This window comes from Fringilla coelebs (genome assembly GCF_963513975.1).
Source record: "Fringilla coelebs genome assembly, chromosome: 19".
Classification (NCBI taxonomy): domain Eukaryota; kingdom Metazoa; phylum Chordata; class Aves; order Passeriformes; family Fringillidae; genus Fringilla; species Fringilla coelebs.
Genome location: NC_140045.1, coordinates 9,726,403 through 9,744,643, shown reverse-complemented (window position 1 = coordinate 9,744,643; position 18,241 = coordinate 9,726,403). Strand labels below are relative to the sequence as shown.

The following is an 18,241-nucleotide window of genomic DNA, read 5'->3' as shown; positions in this document are numbered from 1 at the left end:
CAGAGGTTTGTGTGGTAAGGGAAAGCCAGACACAGGTTCTCTTTGCTATAAAATCAGAGTTGTAACATGATTTAACAATTCATTTATTAGAGTACTGGTTACTATACACAGGAAAACTCTTTGTTTAGTTTGCTATCTTTCTGCTAGGAAGAAATAACAGTCCATCACACCTCTCAGTACATGGCTTGGAGATACACTAACAACTACCTAGTGGTCAAAATCCTGCTTCCTGCACCACAGATTTTCAATATACTGCACCATTCAGCTGGGAAGCACAACTCCCAGGATCACAGTACCTGTATTTGTGTTTTCTTGGACTTCGCCTTCTGTCTTTGCTATTGTGGTAGTAGGGGCAGGCATAACCCTGGCGGCAGAGCCGGGGGGGCTTCTTACACTGCTCTGTCTTGTAGTTTCCCAACACATATGTTGTATCTGTAAAAAAACCCCAATGAGTCAAGAGAAATGACCACAATCCATATTTACAACAGAAAAGCTTAGGACAGCAGCAGGCACTCCACAGAGACCAAACTTTCCCGGCCCCAAAGCCCCTCAGTGACACTCACCTTGCCACCTTGGCTCCTCACTGAGTATTTTCTCTATCATGGCATGGCTGGCAGCAACTGCAGACTGACCCTCAATGCCTCCTTCAGATGTTGTCTGACCATTCTGTAAAGCTTCCATCGCCTGAAGCTCTCTTCAGGGACAGAGGTAAATGAACAAACAGACTGAGTAGAGGAAGAGTCAGATAAATGTGTGTAAAAACTAACATACTGGAGCATTTGCTAAGTGGGTGCATTTCAGCCATGCATGTTTTGTCAGAACACCTTTAGCTGAACAGCAACTGCAATAAAAATAAATCTTCATTCCCTGGGAATTCCAGATGCACTGTTTTGACCCCTTCCATCAGATTCCACAGTGTGATCCCTTCCCCCATTTTGAGAATCCTCCCTGGAGGTTTTTTATATTTGCCTTATTAGGAAGGGATATCTCGCCATCACTTCATTTCAGGCTGAAGCAGTACTGTCCTTCAATCATCTCACTTTTCACTTGGGTACAGAAATTACCTTTTCCATCATCTCCTCGTTCATTTGGGCACAGAAATAACCCTTTTCCCAGGAGCCCCAGGCTCTACTGACCTGATGTCATACACGGGTGAGCGCAGGTCGTGGGGCCCATGAGCAAAGGCGCAGTGCACTCCATTCTTGGTGCAGTTTCCCTTGGAGTCTGTCTCATGGATGCAGATTCCAGTTTTGTAGTAGCGCAAGTGATACCTCCTCTCTGTGTCTCCAGTAGTTCTATGCAAGAAGGGACACCTGAGGAAGGAAGGAGGGGAGGAACAGACAAGGTTTAGTCACACAGGTGAGGGATTCAACTACCAGAAGACACTTTGCTGAGAGAAGATGCTGCAGTTGACACCACCTTAGCTAACTCTGCTCCTCCTCTTATGCTGTGCCTTCCAACACTTCAGAGAACCCCCAAACCTGTCACTACAAAGGATGTAAGAGTTTCCCTCCCTAAAAGAAAACTGGATTATTAATCCAGCAGCACCTTATGATTCAGGACGAGTGGCTGCCAGTGATCTGGAAAAGAGCAAGGATGTGGGACAAGGAAGGATAATTACAAAACTAACATTTTAACTTGTTTTGTTTCCCCTTTTAGGCAGGAAAACAATCTACATTGAGAAGTAAAACAGAAATATAACAAGATGGAATGGAGAAAGTTCAGATATTGCAGCATCAAGGTAAAAATACAAATGAGCAAAGGTTCCTAGATGACAATGGCTTTCATTCCCTGAGTCTGAGCTATGTATCATCCAGTGATCTAGAAGCCAAAGCCCACAAACATCCCATTTCCAGTTCCTTCCAGATCTCTTCTAGCAAGGAAAAAAGTGTTGAAACAAGCCCAGGCCTGAGGGACTGTTCCATTCTGTTCTAGTCACAAAAACTTTACTTAATCGAGTTGAAAAATTAAAAAAAAAAAATGTTTTGCCAATAAATAGCATTTTTGTATGTTTATACTGGCACCACAAAAGGGAACTGAAATTCCATCTTTTTACAGCATCTCTCTATAAAACACTCTCCATATTTGACCACAGTTTGGCTACACTATTTATCCCACATCTGCCACATGCCTAAAGTTAAATTACTGGGTTAACCCCTTAATTGCTGGGGTCTGCCACACACACAGCAGAAAGATTTGCAGTTTTGCCCCAGTTAAGCCTACTGCAGTCGTGGGGAGACAACACCCAAAAAACCCAAACTCCTCCTCATGCTGCCTTTTTCTGGGTACCTCACAGTTCTCTACTGACTTCTTAAAAGTTCAGAAAGACAAAATAAACTGATATGAGTTAAAAAGCTGAGACAGATAACTTAGGGGGCAGACTGGAGGACAAAGTTCCCCGTCTTTCTTCAATCTGGGAAAAGCTAAGTTATCCTGCTCGTGAGCAGGAGCTGAGAGTCAGGGACTTGGAGAACAGAGTGTTTCCAAATTCATTTGTCTCATTGAGCTGTTTTTCTCACCTCAGCTTCGCTGAAGATGCTGAAACTCATGAGCACAATGAGTTCCCAAGAGCTCAATTCCCATCTAAGCCACCCTCAGTGTTGTCTCTGCAGCAGGCCTGGAGCACACGGGCCGCTATTCCAGATTTTACATCTGGTCTCATGTTACGTATGTGACAAAGCTGCTTTACTGCTGACTTGCCTCATCTCTGCAAGAACCGGCTGGAATCATCAGCTGGCCTGATCCCAAAAGCCTAATGCCTGAAAAGCAGGGTGCAGCCTTTACTCACTCATCTCCTTCGGGGCAGATCCCCGTGGTCTCGTCATACTTGGTGCAGTAGATGTCGGGGCTGTAGTTGAAGGTGCCGTCGCGGCGGCGGATGGACCTGCGCCGGCGCTGGTTGACAAAGTGCCAGTGGAAGCAGGTGTAGGGCCGGTGCTGCGTGCACTTGTGCTGCACGAAGAGCGGGCACTGCTCCGTGCGGAACTCCTTCAGGTACCTGCGGGGAATGAGCCGGGATGTCAGCCCCGGGATGTCAGATCCAGCCACCAGAGATGTCTGCTGGCCTTCCCACAGCCTCCCTGCTCCCCTCCCAGGATGGAGGCTGGGAGCTGCCTGCCGGTGTTTGTCATGGCGAGATATCCGTTACACACAGGGATGTAACAAGAGCTGAAATCGCTTTCTGTCGGGATCGTTTTGAAGAGGCTTTTCATGAGCTTAGCAAACATTTGTGAGAAAATAGAACTCTTAAGTACCTTTCTATCCCTTTCTAAATCTGTGACCTATCTGGGCAAAAAGGGGTTTCCTTCCTACTTGCTCAGTTAAAAAAAAAAAAAAAAAAAAAAAAAAGAAGAAAACCCAAATAGAATACACTTCTTTGAGCTACATTTAAAGCTTCAAGTTACTGAGAAAGATTTTTAAAAGACTCTTTCATGCCTTATCCTCCTGCTTTAGCCCTGCTTTGTCAGTACATGGTCAATTACAAAATAAAAATTAACCCATTTCTCTCTTGCAGTCATATTAATTCAGATCTCAGTCTTGCAAAATGGGATAACTATCCTCAAACTCCCACATGTTTATGTTGCTTTAATTTTAATATGTAATTCCCTGAAAGTACATGGCTTCTTTTATCCTGAGAACTAAAGAAGTCACAAGCTTTTATTTGTGACACTAATAACAGTCTCTAAACCCAGATTGTAGAGGATTACAAAATGGTTTAGATCAACATAATGATCTGACTGTGATCTGTGTGTAGGTGCTTACAAAATCCACGCTGTGGAAGCCCACGGGCTGCCCTGTATTTACAGGGAACATCCAAACAGCTCCAGCAGCTCAGACCCAAATCCCACCAAGTTCGCTCTTAGAGGTACATCCAAGGAACAAGGCAGAAAACCTGGAGCATTCTGGTCTCTTTATGTTATGAGGTCAGTGTAAACAGCAAGGACCAAGATTTGTAGGTCAAAAAAAAAAAACCAACAACTATTCTGCTGGAAGCAACAGGGTGATATAACAGCAGATTCGGACTCATTTTAAACTGCGTATGTACTCCGAGGCAACAAAAAGGAGTGTAGGAATTCATTCCCATGTCAGACAGTCTTTATCTCCTGTTTCTAAATAAATGGAAAGATGTCTAATGCCCAAAGACGTATTTACAGATAATATCACAGTGCTAGGCTCATTCTGAAAGCAACATCTGTAAATAAAGCCTCCTTTCCTCTTTACCCCAGCTGAGGAGAAAGCCTCAGGAAAATGCACAGATTCCACCAAAGTGGTTTTATTTGTTTGCTATGAAGAGACAGTATCAGTGGCAAGAGCTTTCCTACATTGGATTTTGCAAGCATGAAAGGATAAAAGCTCTTCCTCTTCTTCAACCTCTAAATACGTGAGATTTGCAGGTTGCACTGCCTGGGATCTGCGAACGCCCGGGGCTGGAAGCCTCCACGGCCGGCTGTAAGCCCTTCTCTACCCAAGCCCATCTGTCCCCTGCAATCCAGAGTGGCTGGAACAGTATCTGCACTGGGGCCCAAGGCTTAGCAGCAGAAAAACCAGAGCCAGCTGCAGAGCCAGGTCTGCTTGGCACACGTGAGGGCTAAGGACATCACTTTGCTCCTTTTCCCGTTTGAAAATCCAGCTCCATTCAAACAGAGATCCCTACTTCAGCCACACCAGCAATTAATCTGGAAACTGAAAGCTGTGGTAAATTCATCCAGTCTCAAAAAGCTTTCTAAGTTGCTGGACCAAGTAGTTGTAGAAGGTGGAATTCCACAGATTATTTTATCTTATCAGCGCACTAGGAAGGCTTGGAACAAAAGCGACTGTAACATTTTGGTTAGAAAGTGAATGAAGTAACCTTCAGCAGGACGATGCCTTTACTCACACACCTCCAGGTACACCTTAGAGACAGGAGCTTTGTGTTACTCCCATCTGACACACGGACAAATGGCAACACAGCTGGCTACGAGCCCCAGCAGTATCACACAGCAACCAGAATGCCAGACACAAACCAAGAGCATTTGAACTCCTCCATCCTCACCCCGTGCTGGGCTGAAGTTCAAGAACAGCATCCTGAACCTCCTCAGGGCTCTGGAAACTAAGGGGAGATACCAGGCTTACACAACCTGGAGCCCAGCACTCCACACTTGTGATAGGCCCAAATAAAACACTTAAAAATCTGAGAGTTTAACAGCTCCACAATCAGCTGAGCTGAAGCTGCTTCCCCTCAGCAGGGAAGTTTAAAAACGTACACACTGACTAGGGATTTCAGTCTCTAGTGTCTCAATTGCTGCTGAAGAGTATTTGAAAATTAATTGCATTTCATGATTGGCTAAACTCCCTGGAGAAACATTTATTGTAATGTTAATGAGAGATAATTACATAAGTAAATGGTTCACCTGAAAAGTGTTTAACACCTAACTTGCTTCATCAGAAAGTCGTTCTTTAATGGTCTCTATTAAATAAATGATGTCTCACTCCTAATTTCAAAGCAAGTCCTGCAAACAGGTACCATTGAGCATTAACTGTGCACAGTCGCCTCTGCAACAGACCAAAGTGAGGGAAGGGGAGTTGTCACATTAACTCAGTAATTTCAAGCCTTTCAATCACTGCTTTGGGTTTTTCTTTTTTCCAAACCACTACAACGTTTTAAATCACCCTCCTCCACAATAGCCTGAATGGTAAATTGCCTTACAGCCCTTTATTTTCTTGATCCATGAAGTGAGTTTTGGCTCCTCTGGGAGAACACGCAGCACTCAACCAGCCACTTAGTATTAAAATATATAAAAGGCCTCTAAACCACGTGTGTTTTGGGAACACAGAGAGGATACAGAGCCTGCACCACCACAATGTGATGTCTCACAAATCAGAAAGCCATTAATATTTCAGGAGCCTCTTTGCAAAGGCTCTAAACAAAACACAGAGAACACCATCATGACAGATCCTTCTGGTGTCAATGGTCTCCGTAATTTTTTTTCCAGAACAGCTGAAAAAGGGAATTTCAGAAAGACCCTCAAAGCTGAAAACATGTTGATAACTGGTACACGTTTCACGGCATGTCAGCCAAACACTGTGTCTGCACAGGAACAGGAAATCCAGCAACGATAACTTGCATTTCTCAACTCCTCTCAGGAAACCCCACAGCCCTCACTTGAGGGGCAGAAGAATTATTGCCCCTATTTCATACTGGAGCTACTTCTATATTTCTTTATACTTCTACACTTTATACTTTCTTTATACTTCTATATTTCTTTTTCTAAAAAAAAAAGTAAGTATATGGTGTATTTTCATACCCATGTAATTTTTAAACAGTGGAAAGCACATAGCACTGTCTTCTGATACAACATTAACATCAACAGCAACACCCAGATTCCTGGAGGAAATGTTATCATTTATGAGCCCTAGTAAACAAAGATGAATGCAATTCTAAACAAATAAGACAAGACTGGCCAGAACAATGCAGATCAAAGTCCCCAGGCTGAGCTGAATTTGCTGTCAAACAGGACGGATGCTGCTGGAAATGAAAGATTTTTCCCTAGGAAGACAAGAGGAGAGGTTCTTGGGAGTAGTTTTAGGAACTCCCAGAGACCAACAGGAGCAGCAAAGTATTAGAAAAACCTCAGTGCTACTCTGCTGAAATTCCACTTCCTCTGGGATGAGGGAAGGGGCAGTGATTATTCTGCAATTATTGACACTGGTAGGGAGGTGCTCACTGTCTTTAATTGCCAGTAACAGCTCGGCTCTCCAGGGCAGGGTAGCAAGTGTTTACCTCTGCAGCTTGGAATTGCAGAAGTTCCCCCTCTGCCCTGGAGGAATGGAGCAGGAACCTGCTCTGGGAGCTGCAGGGAAAAAGATGGGTGCAGTGGGGGAAGAAGAAAAAAAATCAAACCCAATAAAAAGGAAGAAAAAAAACCAAAGCAAGAACCTAAAAAGAATTTTTAACCTAGAAGTTTCATTTTTATCCTCCACAATTGCAGCTGTGTCCTGGTCCCCTCCTTGCCTCCTACTGCAGAGATCTCCTGCTTTTTTGCAGCTTTTCTGGTTGACACTGGTGTGCTCAAGCAGCTCAGGATGAGAGGATTCCTGCATCCATCCTGCTTCCAGGGCTGCAGCTTCCTGTCAGACTTGACCCAAGTCACACATGCAGTGGAGTGAGCTCAGTTCAGGAAAACGTGCTGGTAATGCACAGCTGAGCTCTAAATTCCTGATAAAAGCCTTAACCCAAAGCTCCCAGAATCACTGGAAGATGCACACTGATGTCACGACAGCCTCTGCTTTGTAACAGAGGGATCAGAAAGGGAAACAATACCAAGGAGCAAGGAAATGAAAATATTAAAACCTCAAAACTCTTGTGGCTTCTGTGATGTAAAGCCAGGCTCTGCTTTACTTCCAACACCCCTCGCATTGTTTGAGATCTTTATGTAGGTCCCAAGACAAGCTCCTCTCCTTTGCAGCCCTTCTTGCTCTTCCAGGTCAACCCCCTTTCTGCCAAAATTCCTCCTGGGCCCAAAGAGAGGCTCACAAACAGGATCTGAACCTTCTGCAGCAGAATGACAGCAGAGAGAAAACCATGATTTAATATAACCATTATAGCCTGGCTGTAGGACACAGTCTGCAATGTAGGGCAGTAGTGAGATCTAACAGCACCATCACCTGCATTCCACACACGGGTGGGGGTGTGTTTACACCCCTGAAACTCCGCTCTGGCACCTGGGGAAAGGCTGTGCTGAGAGGCTGTGGCAGCACTGCTGGGCTGTGTCACACCAGGGGAAACCATGAGCAGCTTTTACAGCAGGTGCTCAGTCAGGGCACAGCCACTGGCACTGGGCTCACTCCTAGAGCTGCTCCTGGGGCACAGCAATCCCCCCCAGAGAGGGCAGCCCAGAACTGGGCTGCTCCCAAAGTCTGCTGTGAGCACTTCACTTTGTTATTAGCATTAATATTAGAAATTATTAGTTCAGGGCTGTATAGAGATTCTCAGCCACTTGTCCAGAAGAGCCTCCAGAGGCAAACCTAGCAAAAAATCTACAAATTAATTTTTAGGTTGTGTGTTTTGTCTTGGGTTTTGGTTTAGGGTTTTTTCCTGTTTTGTTCTGTTTTTTTCTTCAAACCAAGTCTTACACTCTTGATAAGATTTCAGATATCAGGGAGAAAGTGCTCTTCTGCCATTACCACTTATTTTAGTCTTGTGTGCGTTCTCTCAAAGTATTAACATGGCAAAAATGCCATTTCACTGGCACAAAAGTACATGGCAATGCTGGGCACATTTGTTGGCATTTTTCCATCAGTCATGTCCTGTTTCAGACAGGACTGCATGAGGCCATGGACCTCTCTGTAAAGTCTCAGGTGGTCCCAGTTCATCTCCTTCCTGTAAAATGCAGTCTGAGAGGTCACTGCTCTCAGCTGCTCATCAGCTTTCCTCCTCTGGAAGCTCTGAGTGGCAGTGATCTGTCCAGACAGCAGAATGGAGAAAGTTTTCCTAATTCAGGTTAGGAAAGGTTTTGTTTTTTTTTTTAAAAAAAAAAAAAACCAAACCAAAACCAAACACCCCCAAACATCCAAACATCCATCCATATATATATATATATATATATATATATATATATATATATATATATATATATATATATACACATCCCAGCAGCTTCACTTAAGAATTTAAATTAGTGGTTTGAGTTAACACAGATAAAATTATCTGAAGCAAACCAGGGTGTGCTTATCCAACAGAGTGACTGTTCAGTAGACAGCATTGCAAAACCCAGGAGAAAATATCTAACTATAGATATTGATATTTCTAATTCAATAATGCTTATCTTTTGGGAATATTTTCAAAACTGCTATTTTCTTCTTAAGCTCAGAGAGCCACCCCAACACAAGAGGAAAAGAACTGTCCATATTAAATCAGCTCTCTAAATTCATTTCACCCTCATAAAATTTTATTGCAAAAGATGATATCAGACACACTTTAAGTAAGAAACCCATGACTCAATTATTTTCTTTTACTGAACTGTGGTATTCCAATTGAAATGAGTCAGTGGTGCATGACAGAATCTACTTATTCCAACAGGATACTCAATAAAAATCCTACTAATACACCTTTCATACAACATATTACTGATGGAGAAAACCCGTGATATGCAGCTCTGACATTGCTCAGGAGGTTTTGCTCTTGGGGCAAGGGAGATGTTTCAGAATAAGTGAGATAAAAACATGGAATTAAAGAATAGGATGGCTCCAAAATAATTTGGAGTTTTAGACCAGCACTCACACAGTGTCTTAGGAAATGCTGGCATTTCAATGCAAAGCTTCCTGACAGGGAACAGAACCTTAAACTCTCAAGATTTCTTGGAATTTGGGAGGAAAGATGTGAAACAATCTGACTTCATGGGAGTAGTAGTTCCTTGCTCCTAGGGGTGGCACAAGTCAAGCAAATCCCTGAACCAGTAGCTGCAGATCACCAGCAGCCTGGTTTACAACTCTGCAACGTTTAGTGTCCTTCTAATAACCGCAGAAGATAAGACAAGTCTGTTTCAATAAATATTTTTAACTGAGTGGCAGATGTAATTTAATATTGAAACAGAGTCTCACATGAGTCACTGTTGAATATGAAACAATAACAAACACATTTAGCAGCAATCTTCAAAGTTTCAATCATAATTTCAGGAAAAACTCTCATCAAGTTCTACCAAGAATCTGTGTCAAGGCATGGTTTGGGTTGAAAGAGACCTTAAAGATCATCTATTTCCAACCTCCTGCCATGGGCAGGGATGCTCACCCACTAGATGACGTCTATCAGCTACTGTGGCTCACCAATATTGGATATTTCCCCTTTTACCACATTTAATAGTATTTAGAAAAATAACATCACAGACCTGACCAAGCCCTCACACTTCACACACCAAGCTTTTTGCATACACCATGTACCACTTGGCACAAAAGGCAAACATCTCCCTCAGGACATCTCCAGAACCATCAGCCCATCTGCCTCTCCACACCCTCAGCAGCCAGGTGCAGTTCTGTAAGCCTTGAAAAGATTAAAAAGCATTTAAATCTCAAAGAAAAATATATATGGATCACTTTATAAAAACAAAGGCTGACTGTGAATGTGGGGAAGGAGAAAAGGATGAGGAAAAAGTTTCAGTAAGCTCAGATCTGTCAAGAAGATAGACTTCACATGCCTCAGTGTTTTCTTTATCACCTAAATAAATTGAACCATCAACTGGAAAAAGGTCACACACAGACAGCAGTGTGTGATTTTAAAGCTGTTAGATTTCCCCTCCTCCATTAGAGCTTGACAACAATGTCAGTCTAAGGGCAAATAAAGAAAGTGAGAGTTGGAGAGACTTATTACTGATGCATGGAGTTGGGTTTGTTTGGTTGTAGAAGATTTTTTTTTTAAGACTTCTTATAACTCACTGTGTACCTCAGTGGTCAAAATGACAACTGCTCACATCCATAACCCATTGCTCCCCCAGTTTTTGTTGTACAAATAGGTGGGCACCACTCAACTCTTCCATTTCCTCAGCATCTCAATGATTTAGCAAGCAAAGTAGAGCTGGATGCTTCCAAAAAAATAGAAATACAGAACATACTGCAGAAGGTAAAATACAAACTGCCAGACTACAGGAAACTGAGGATAACACACCAAAATGCACACACCCACATCCAACAGTAACCTGATCCCTACTGGAGCTCCATTCCTGGATTTCAAAGGAGACCACGGGCTGGACAAGAACACAGTGAATTTATTTCAGCTGTGATGAATGAATTCTGTATCACCAATACTTCATAGATAACTGAGTGACTGCAAAAGTTCAGGCTAAAAATAACACTTGTTGGCAACTATCAGAAACCATCAGGATGTTTTTCAATTAGAAGGAAAAAGTCAGACAAACAGTTGTGCCTTGTCTACACTGAAAAACGGAGGGAAAACAGAGAAGTGTGGTGCTGGCCCATCACGGGAAGACAGATTTGCACCAGCTTCAGGCAAAACATTGCTCAGTTTCCAGTTATAGCAAAAATGGCTTTGTTTGGAGAGAAATGCCATGCTGCAGCCGGGAAGCTCATCGACACTGTCCTGATGAGGAACAAAAATCAAGGCTTTCAAGCTGGAGCTCACTTGATCAAACCCACATTTGTGAGCAGCCAAGACAAGAGCTCCAGGAGTCACAACTGTGTCCCTGCCCCTGGCTGTCAGGGAGGAGCTCCTTGCTCAGACTTCCTGGGAGCTGTGCATCGCCTTCCTTGGCACCCCTCGAGTTGTGTCACTCAAAACCCGACAAATAAAGGAATTTGAGCCATTTTTTGGCAGTGTGCTGTCTTTAAAAAGCAGGCACTTGTTGCATCAGCAGACCATGAAATGTATATAACCAAGTCATACCAATCAAATCCATTTCAAACACAAGGATTTGTTTACACAGAGGTTTTACCTTTTTAATTAAAACAACCCAAGCACTGGCAAAGGCAAACACTTAATGGCGCTACATTTCAGATGTATTTCCTTAAAAGCCATTTACCAAGATCCAGAATGCTGCATAAAGCCTTGAACTTACATTTACATTTCCTTGAGTTAGCTATCCTTTTTTTCCCAAATTACTTGGCAATGAATATGCATTAGACATGACCTCAAAATTAACTCAATATTTAGGCAGTTCATGCAATGTTTTAAACACACAGCCCATTTTTCCAAGTTTAAATGACATATTTGCAATTTGACACCATTAGTTTATGTAAACTGTGCCTAAAGCACACTTTCCTGTTTTCAAACATGGATCACCCCGATTGAAACAACTCTCATCCCTCTCTGGGCTGGTTTTGCTCCACAAGTATTTAGTTGTCATTAATCCTTCCCTACAGCACCTGTGTAAGTGCTGAGTCTATGAAAACAGGATCATATGGAAAGAATTATTTTTCAGTAACGTGGGCTGAGCCTGTTGCAGGGCAAACACTGGAGCTCCCTGCATCCACACAGCTGCACACTGCTGAAGGTCTGTGCCTGCTTCAGTTGTCAGCACAATGTAGCAACCTCTGCTTAAATATGAGCAGTTAAATATTTTACTACTAATTACTTCACAAAAAACATCCATCGCCAGACTTATCTATTATGGTCATTTATTCAGCTTCTAGCCAGGTAAATCTTCTCTCTTATATTAGCTCATACATTAACTTATAGTCTCCCATCTCTTATGGATGGGATGGATGATGCTTCTTTATTCCAGTGTTTGTAGCCTCAGGAGCCCAACTGGGGTTAACACACACCAGGTTTGGCACAACAAACGAAAGTCTGAATAACACTCTGATATCCTGTGCTGTAAAAATTAAAAGTTCCAGCTTCCAGCAAAGGTTCTTTTCTACACTGTACTTCTCTCACCACCAATTCAAGCACTAACAAAGCCTACCCAGGGCTTACAACTGTAGAAACACCAGGGAAGGCTGGGAACAGGGCTGGGCTGTTTGAAAACTTGTGTTACTCACTCTGCTAGTTCCCTAAAACAAAACATCCCACATGCAAGAATTCATAATGGGCAATTCAGAAAAATATTATTTCCATACAAGCCATTCCACAGCTCAGGCTCTCAGCTGCAGATTGTTATGAGCACTTTTAGCCAGCTAAGCCTCAACATCTTCTCTCACAAGAGGTGCTTTGGAAACAGAGCACAGTAGCTTTCCCTCTCCTGGCCATGCCAAGACCCCCATGATTTAACACACAGCTCATAGATCAGCTGCAGCCCCACCCTCACAAGAGTTTTAAGACAGAACATGAGCTGTTTGAAGAGCTGTGTTTACACAGGACCAAAACCAGACAACCAAAGCTCCACATGACATGCCAGCTCTATAGTGCTCTCACCCAGCCCAATCTCCACTGGAAATTAAATAGCACCTGCTTCTTCTCAGGTTAAACACCAACCAGATTTGCAGCAGCCTCTTTGGAAAGGCTTTCAATTGTGAACAGACATTTTCTGCTGTGAGTTTGAAACAAAACACAGTGATTATCTAACAAGCATGAACCTGCATCCATAGCCATGTGCCAGCACAGAGATAAAAGCCAACCCTTACTGGCTGATTTTGAAGAATCAATGTCAACCATTCAATCGATTTTCTCTTCTGCTCAGCACTCAAATCAGACTTCATCTGTGCCTGCTCTGGCCCAGTGGACTGGATGTCAACCCTCCACACAGAAGGCACACCTCTGAATAAATGTCCTGCACACTCTGGCGTCCAAGGCAGCTCCACTGCATGCTGACACCACTCTCCTCCAAGGGGAAAGCAGGCAAACCCCAGGCTATGCCACAGCCACTCACTTCCCACTTGGACTAATCAATGCACTGATAAATCTGGTGGCACTCTCGTGATATTTTAAATGTGCAAACAATTTTTTTTGGTTGCTGTAAAGCTGCACAGTTGTCCTCAGGCATCTGTGTTTGTATTTCTGCTATGACAGTACCAGTCAAGTGCCATCAATGAAAATTCAGAGTCTATTGAAAACTTTAGAGGAGACAAAAAAAAATCACCTCAAAGCACGCTGGGTGTGGACTGACAGCTTCTTTTTGAGCTGTGGTGACATGCTGAAAACAAAGGATAACAAATAATACTGACTTTAATTATTTTTTTTCAGATAATCATAAAATAGTGACTTTAATTCTTTAACACTAACTTTAATTTTCTTTTTTTTTTTTGTTTGCTTTTTTTTTTTTTTCAGATATTCATATTTGCAGCCATTCCATTCATAGAATGGCTTGAGTTTGAAAAGACCTTCAAGATCACCCAGTTCCCACCCCCAAGTTCTGATTCCAAGTTTATCCAGAATAGTTTTAAAAAACTAATTCCCTTTTCATATGGCCATGGCTGCATATTAATCAAAACAAATTTTAGGCATACAATGATAAAAAGCCATCCCACCTTAATTTCTTACCTGCCCTCAGTGCCATCAGTCTTAGGAAGGCAGTACATGCTCTGCTGAAATGGATTTGCCATTTTGACCAACAGATATTTAGAGATGGTAAGAGATTTTTCTTGTTTGACCACAAATTCAGTGCAAGTTTCTTCTCTACCACTGTTCTGACAACTTCATTCAATTAAATGTCTCTGACTTCTAAGAAAAGGTAAGAATCAGGGCAGTATTGAGCATTTCAGTGATCTGGCTCTTTTATTGCCATCACTGCATTTTAGTGCTTAAAATTGCTTAAAATATTTCTTTCAAATAAAATCTAGAACTTTCCTTCTTGTAACAATCACCTCCTAAACCTGAATGAATACTACAGCAGGGTGAGGGTCTGTGAGTCAGAAGCTGCACCAGAGCTAGAAGAGAGAAGGAATTGTTGGTATTCATTTCAAGGGAACATTCATTCCAACTGATATTTCAAATGTCAAGCTGGTATTAACTGCATCAAGCACTGATCAAAATACACAAGACAAGAGATTGCTGAGAAAATCATCACAAGCATCTAAATTGGCTGTCATCACTGGGAGGAGTTTGGGAAGGTACAAGCCTTCAGCATCTCCCTATGCACCCTTCTGCTGAGGCTCCTCATATTTGATGCCCTGATATAAAAGACAAACTCTCTCTCAATAAATTAGAGGGGACAAAAGGTAGCTAAGAAATAGCACTTGCTCCAGAGCCTGCTGACATGTGACCACCCATTAATTTAGGACACTGGGGGGGAATTGCTGGCTGGCTCTGTGCACACACAGCTTTCAGCAACAGCTCTGTACCTGATTTGCTGAACGTTACAGAAAGTTTATAGAGTACATAAATTCTTTGTAAGATAGAAAGTGCTGTGATTTACTCCCTCTTATAATTCACAATTTCACCAAAATCCAGTTTAAAGTGAAAACTGATACAATATTAAAAATCAATGACAATTAAACCCCCAAAAAAATCTTAGCTAAAGTGATGTAGGTGACTCCTGGGCAAAGGGACCAGGTAACTTCTCATCATCTCTTTCAGCCTATTTCTCCTGCTTTCAAAAAGATTTATGAAGTTTTTAAAAGCAGAAAGTTAATGGAAGGAATAAAAACCTCTCCTCAGCATCCTCTGAAAGTGAACACAGCTTTTCATGTCCTGACAAGCAGGTTTCCACGAGCCTCAACACAGCAATTAAAGATATTATTGCCTCTTGATTTTGCTCCTCTCTTGGAAATTACAGCTCCTTTAACAGGGACCACAGAAGGGCTGTGTCCCTGCCCAGGCTCAGCCGGCTGCATTAACACAGTCCTCAGTGACAGCTCATGCTAATATGCCACACAATAAGTGTGATTAACTGATGTCCTGACACATTCCCTCCTGCCACGCTGTCACAGGGGCAGGGACAAGCAGCAAGCAGCCAGGCAGGGATGCTGGAACACACTGCAGGAAGATTTTCCTGAGGACACTGGTCAGACCCCTTGGAATAAGAATGATCAGTGTTTCAGCTGCTCCTAGAAGATAGTAAAAACTTTTCCTGGAAGAAGAATAGCTCTAAAGACAATAAAATGTTGGAATTCCAACAGAATGCTCCTTAAAATAAAGCCACATGATGTAAAAAACACTAGACAATACATAAACTTACAAAATGAGAAATATTGATATAATGGGAAACTCTAAGCTCTGAGATTCTCAGGATCATAGAATAAATGGAATTGGGAGGGACCCACAGAATCAGCAAGTCCTTGACTTTACAGAACAATTATTAACCTTAATATTGCCTCCCATGCAACAAAAAACTATCCTATATGCTAATATAAGCAACAGATAATCATCAACATAATACTTTTTATTACATTAAAAATTAAAGAACCATCTTCCACACTGAAACAATTCCAACCATTGAACCCCTCTCCTCTTTCACAGAGTTTTGGATTTTTGAAACACCAAATCTTGCCAGACCAAAACTAATTCTAAGAACGTCACAGCAGTACTTAAAGCTTTTTGCTCTGCAAAATATTGATATGACACCTCTAGAGCAGTTATCCATATGTGAATTCCCTATCAGACTGATATCCAGAAGTACTCAAGAAGTGGGAATGCAGCAGGCAAACCACAGGTCCAGCCCCACTTCAACAGGAGGGAAAAACTCCTTTTTGCCCTGACACATTTGGGGCACAGATTGGGCCCAAATGCCCCTTGCCAGCCCCTCTCTCAAGCTGGAGCCTTTCAACACTCGGCCTTTGAAGAAGAATAAAATCTAAAATGTTATTTTCAGCACATGTGTTTGGTGGTGAGAGCATACTGTGAAGGCAGCTCTTCCTGTTCACACTCCAGCACTTTATATTTCCAACTTCCTGTAACTATTCACACTTCCTAATAACAGCTGGCAGTGGACCTGCATTCAGTGAGGTTCACACAGACTCAAAAAATACCAATAATAATAAGCAGCTGATACTTTCCTGATAAGATGACATTTGCAGGTAATGATGTAGTAGAGCACTGGTAAGTCCCAGGTTTAAAAGTATTGACTCACTCTGTGCTTTCCTAAGGGTATTACCTTACACTGTATATAATACAATAATACCGTAATCTATTCCACATCTTCTGTGCTTTATTACCAAATCTGAAACCTAAAAACACCTAGGTTTCTTTTTGTTGTTTTTGTTTTCTGGGTTATTTAGGTATTTTTTTTCTTTGCTTAATTTTGTTTCGTTTTGTTGAGGTGACTTTTTTTTTCTTTTGTTTAAACAGGGTTAGTTTCTATAACTTGTATAAGTCCATATCAGCTTATTGATCTAAGAGTTATCACCAGTAAAACCAAAGCAGAATTAGGGCAGCAGTTTGTTATTTTAAGAGTCCTGATGGTTTAAAAAGAACACAAAAGGTTTCTAAAAACAATTTCCAAAGCCTCAACTCATGCAGTTGGGTGTGAAGACCACCCAACGCAAGCAGATCAAATGCATAATCTAACAGACTGTGCAGGCAAATGTTATGGGACCTGGAAGAGCAAACAGCAACCCTGAAAAATTGTTAGCTACACATCTGGTTTTTGGTTTTCTTCCCACAGACACTCAGTCTGCACCTTTGAGATCAGACATGTCCTGTTTGCTCTGCCAGTGGTAAGACACTGTCCACTGATAAGGAGATAAGGATTACTCTCTGCTACCACGGATGCTCTGAGGTGCGTTTTTGAGTAAGAATTCACATGTACAATTTTGAGATAAAGCTTTAAATAAGCACACCTATGGTCTTGGTATTTTTACTTCTTCTTCACCCACATTTCCATTGCTGTCCTAATCTGAGTTCCTATTTAAGGCTGAGAAACCACCAGACAATGCAGATACAAGAATGTCTCTGATTTCAGTTATAGCCAAAGTATTGCACCAGCTCCATTTTCATTCCCATTTACAATGTCCTTCATTTGAGTCTTGTCGTTTTTCAATGCCTAAATGGCACCAGAATGGTTGCAAGACAAAGCCTGGGTGAGCACCAGCCAGCAGTCACTACACCACAGCCCAGCCAGCCATGTGGATGCAGCTCCAGCACTTACAGGGTACTAATCCTTCAGGAATTTCCCACAGTTCCTCTCCTTGTGCAAAAGGAAAGACAAGGTTTTTTCTTTGATGCTGCAAAGGCATAATCACAAAGCTGATCTTGATGCACTGCAAAAGAGGACAGGATGTGCTCCCAGGCATCTCACCCAGATCTCAAGTGAGGGTACACAGAATCCTGAAGGTCACTTCCATGGGTGCTGCTCATATTTAAGATGGGCACACTCAAGAGAAACGTCTTGAGTAGCAATGACTTGGGTTATGCACAACAAATCTGTGTTCCAAAGAGTTTATCACCTGAATCAGGGTATTTTCAATGCTGCTTGTGATGCTGTGTACTCTGAATGCTCCGGACTGAAGGGACACTCTGTTTTTTTATTAAATGGGTTAATTTATCTCCACCTGAACGTTTGCTTTCCTGCAGAGTTATTAAACTGTCTGACTTTCAGGTGAATGCACAGTGAACAAAGGGCTGCTCCACTTTCACTTATCTAAATTCTGCCAGATCAATAAACACCCAAGCAGTGGAAACAATCTTTACAATTCACAATTAAGGCATCAAGCCTGACTGAAACCAACCACACTGCCAGCAGCCGAGCAGAGGAACCATACCAAAACAAAACTACCCCAGAGCACTCAGTACCTACAGCTCCAGTGACTGAGAGCTCGCTTTCAGTTTCTTCCAACTCAAGCTCTACCCACATGAGTAGATACACATTAAAGACAGAGGTACCTGCAGAAATAACGTGCTACACAGAGCCGTGAAACGCTGCAAAACCAATCCTCAGCTGAG

At 42.3% G+C, this 18,241-nt stretch overlaps 1 protein-coding gene across 4 annotated transcripts in view; it reads right to left on the bottom strand.

Moving 5' to 3' along the window:
* UNK (unk zinc finger) overlaps positions 1-18,241 on the bottom strand; it is a 45,057-nt gene that overhangs the window by 23,728 nt on the left and 3,088 nt on the right. For all 4 annotated transcript variants that reach the window (XM_084218275.1, XM_084218277.1, XM_084218278.1 and 1 more), the window contains exons 2-5: positions 2,789-2,998; positions 1,137-1,313; positions 564-694; positions 297-432 (exon numbers count right to left, since the gene is read on the bottom strand). In XM_084218275.1, the coding sequence (XP_084074401.1) occupies positions 297-432; positions 564-694; positions 1,137-1,313; positions 2,789-2,998 (654 nt within the window). The remainder of the gene's footprint in view (positions 1-296; positions 433-563; positions 695-1,136; positions 1,314-2,788; positions 2,999-18,241) is intronic.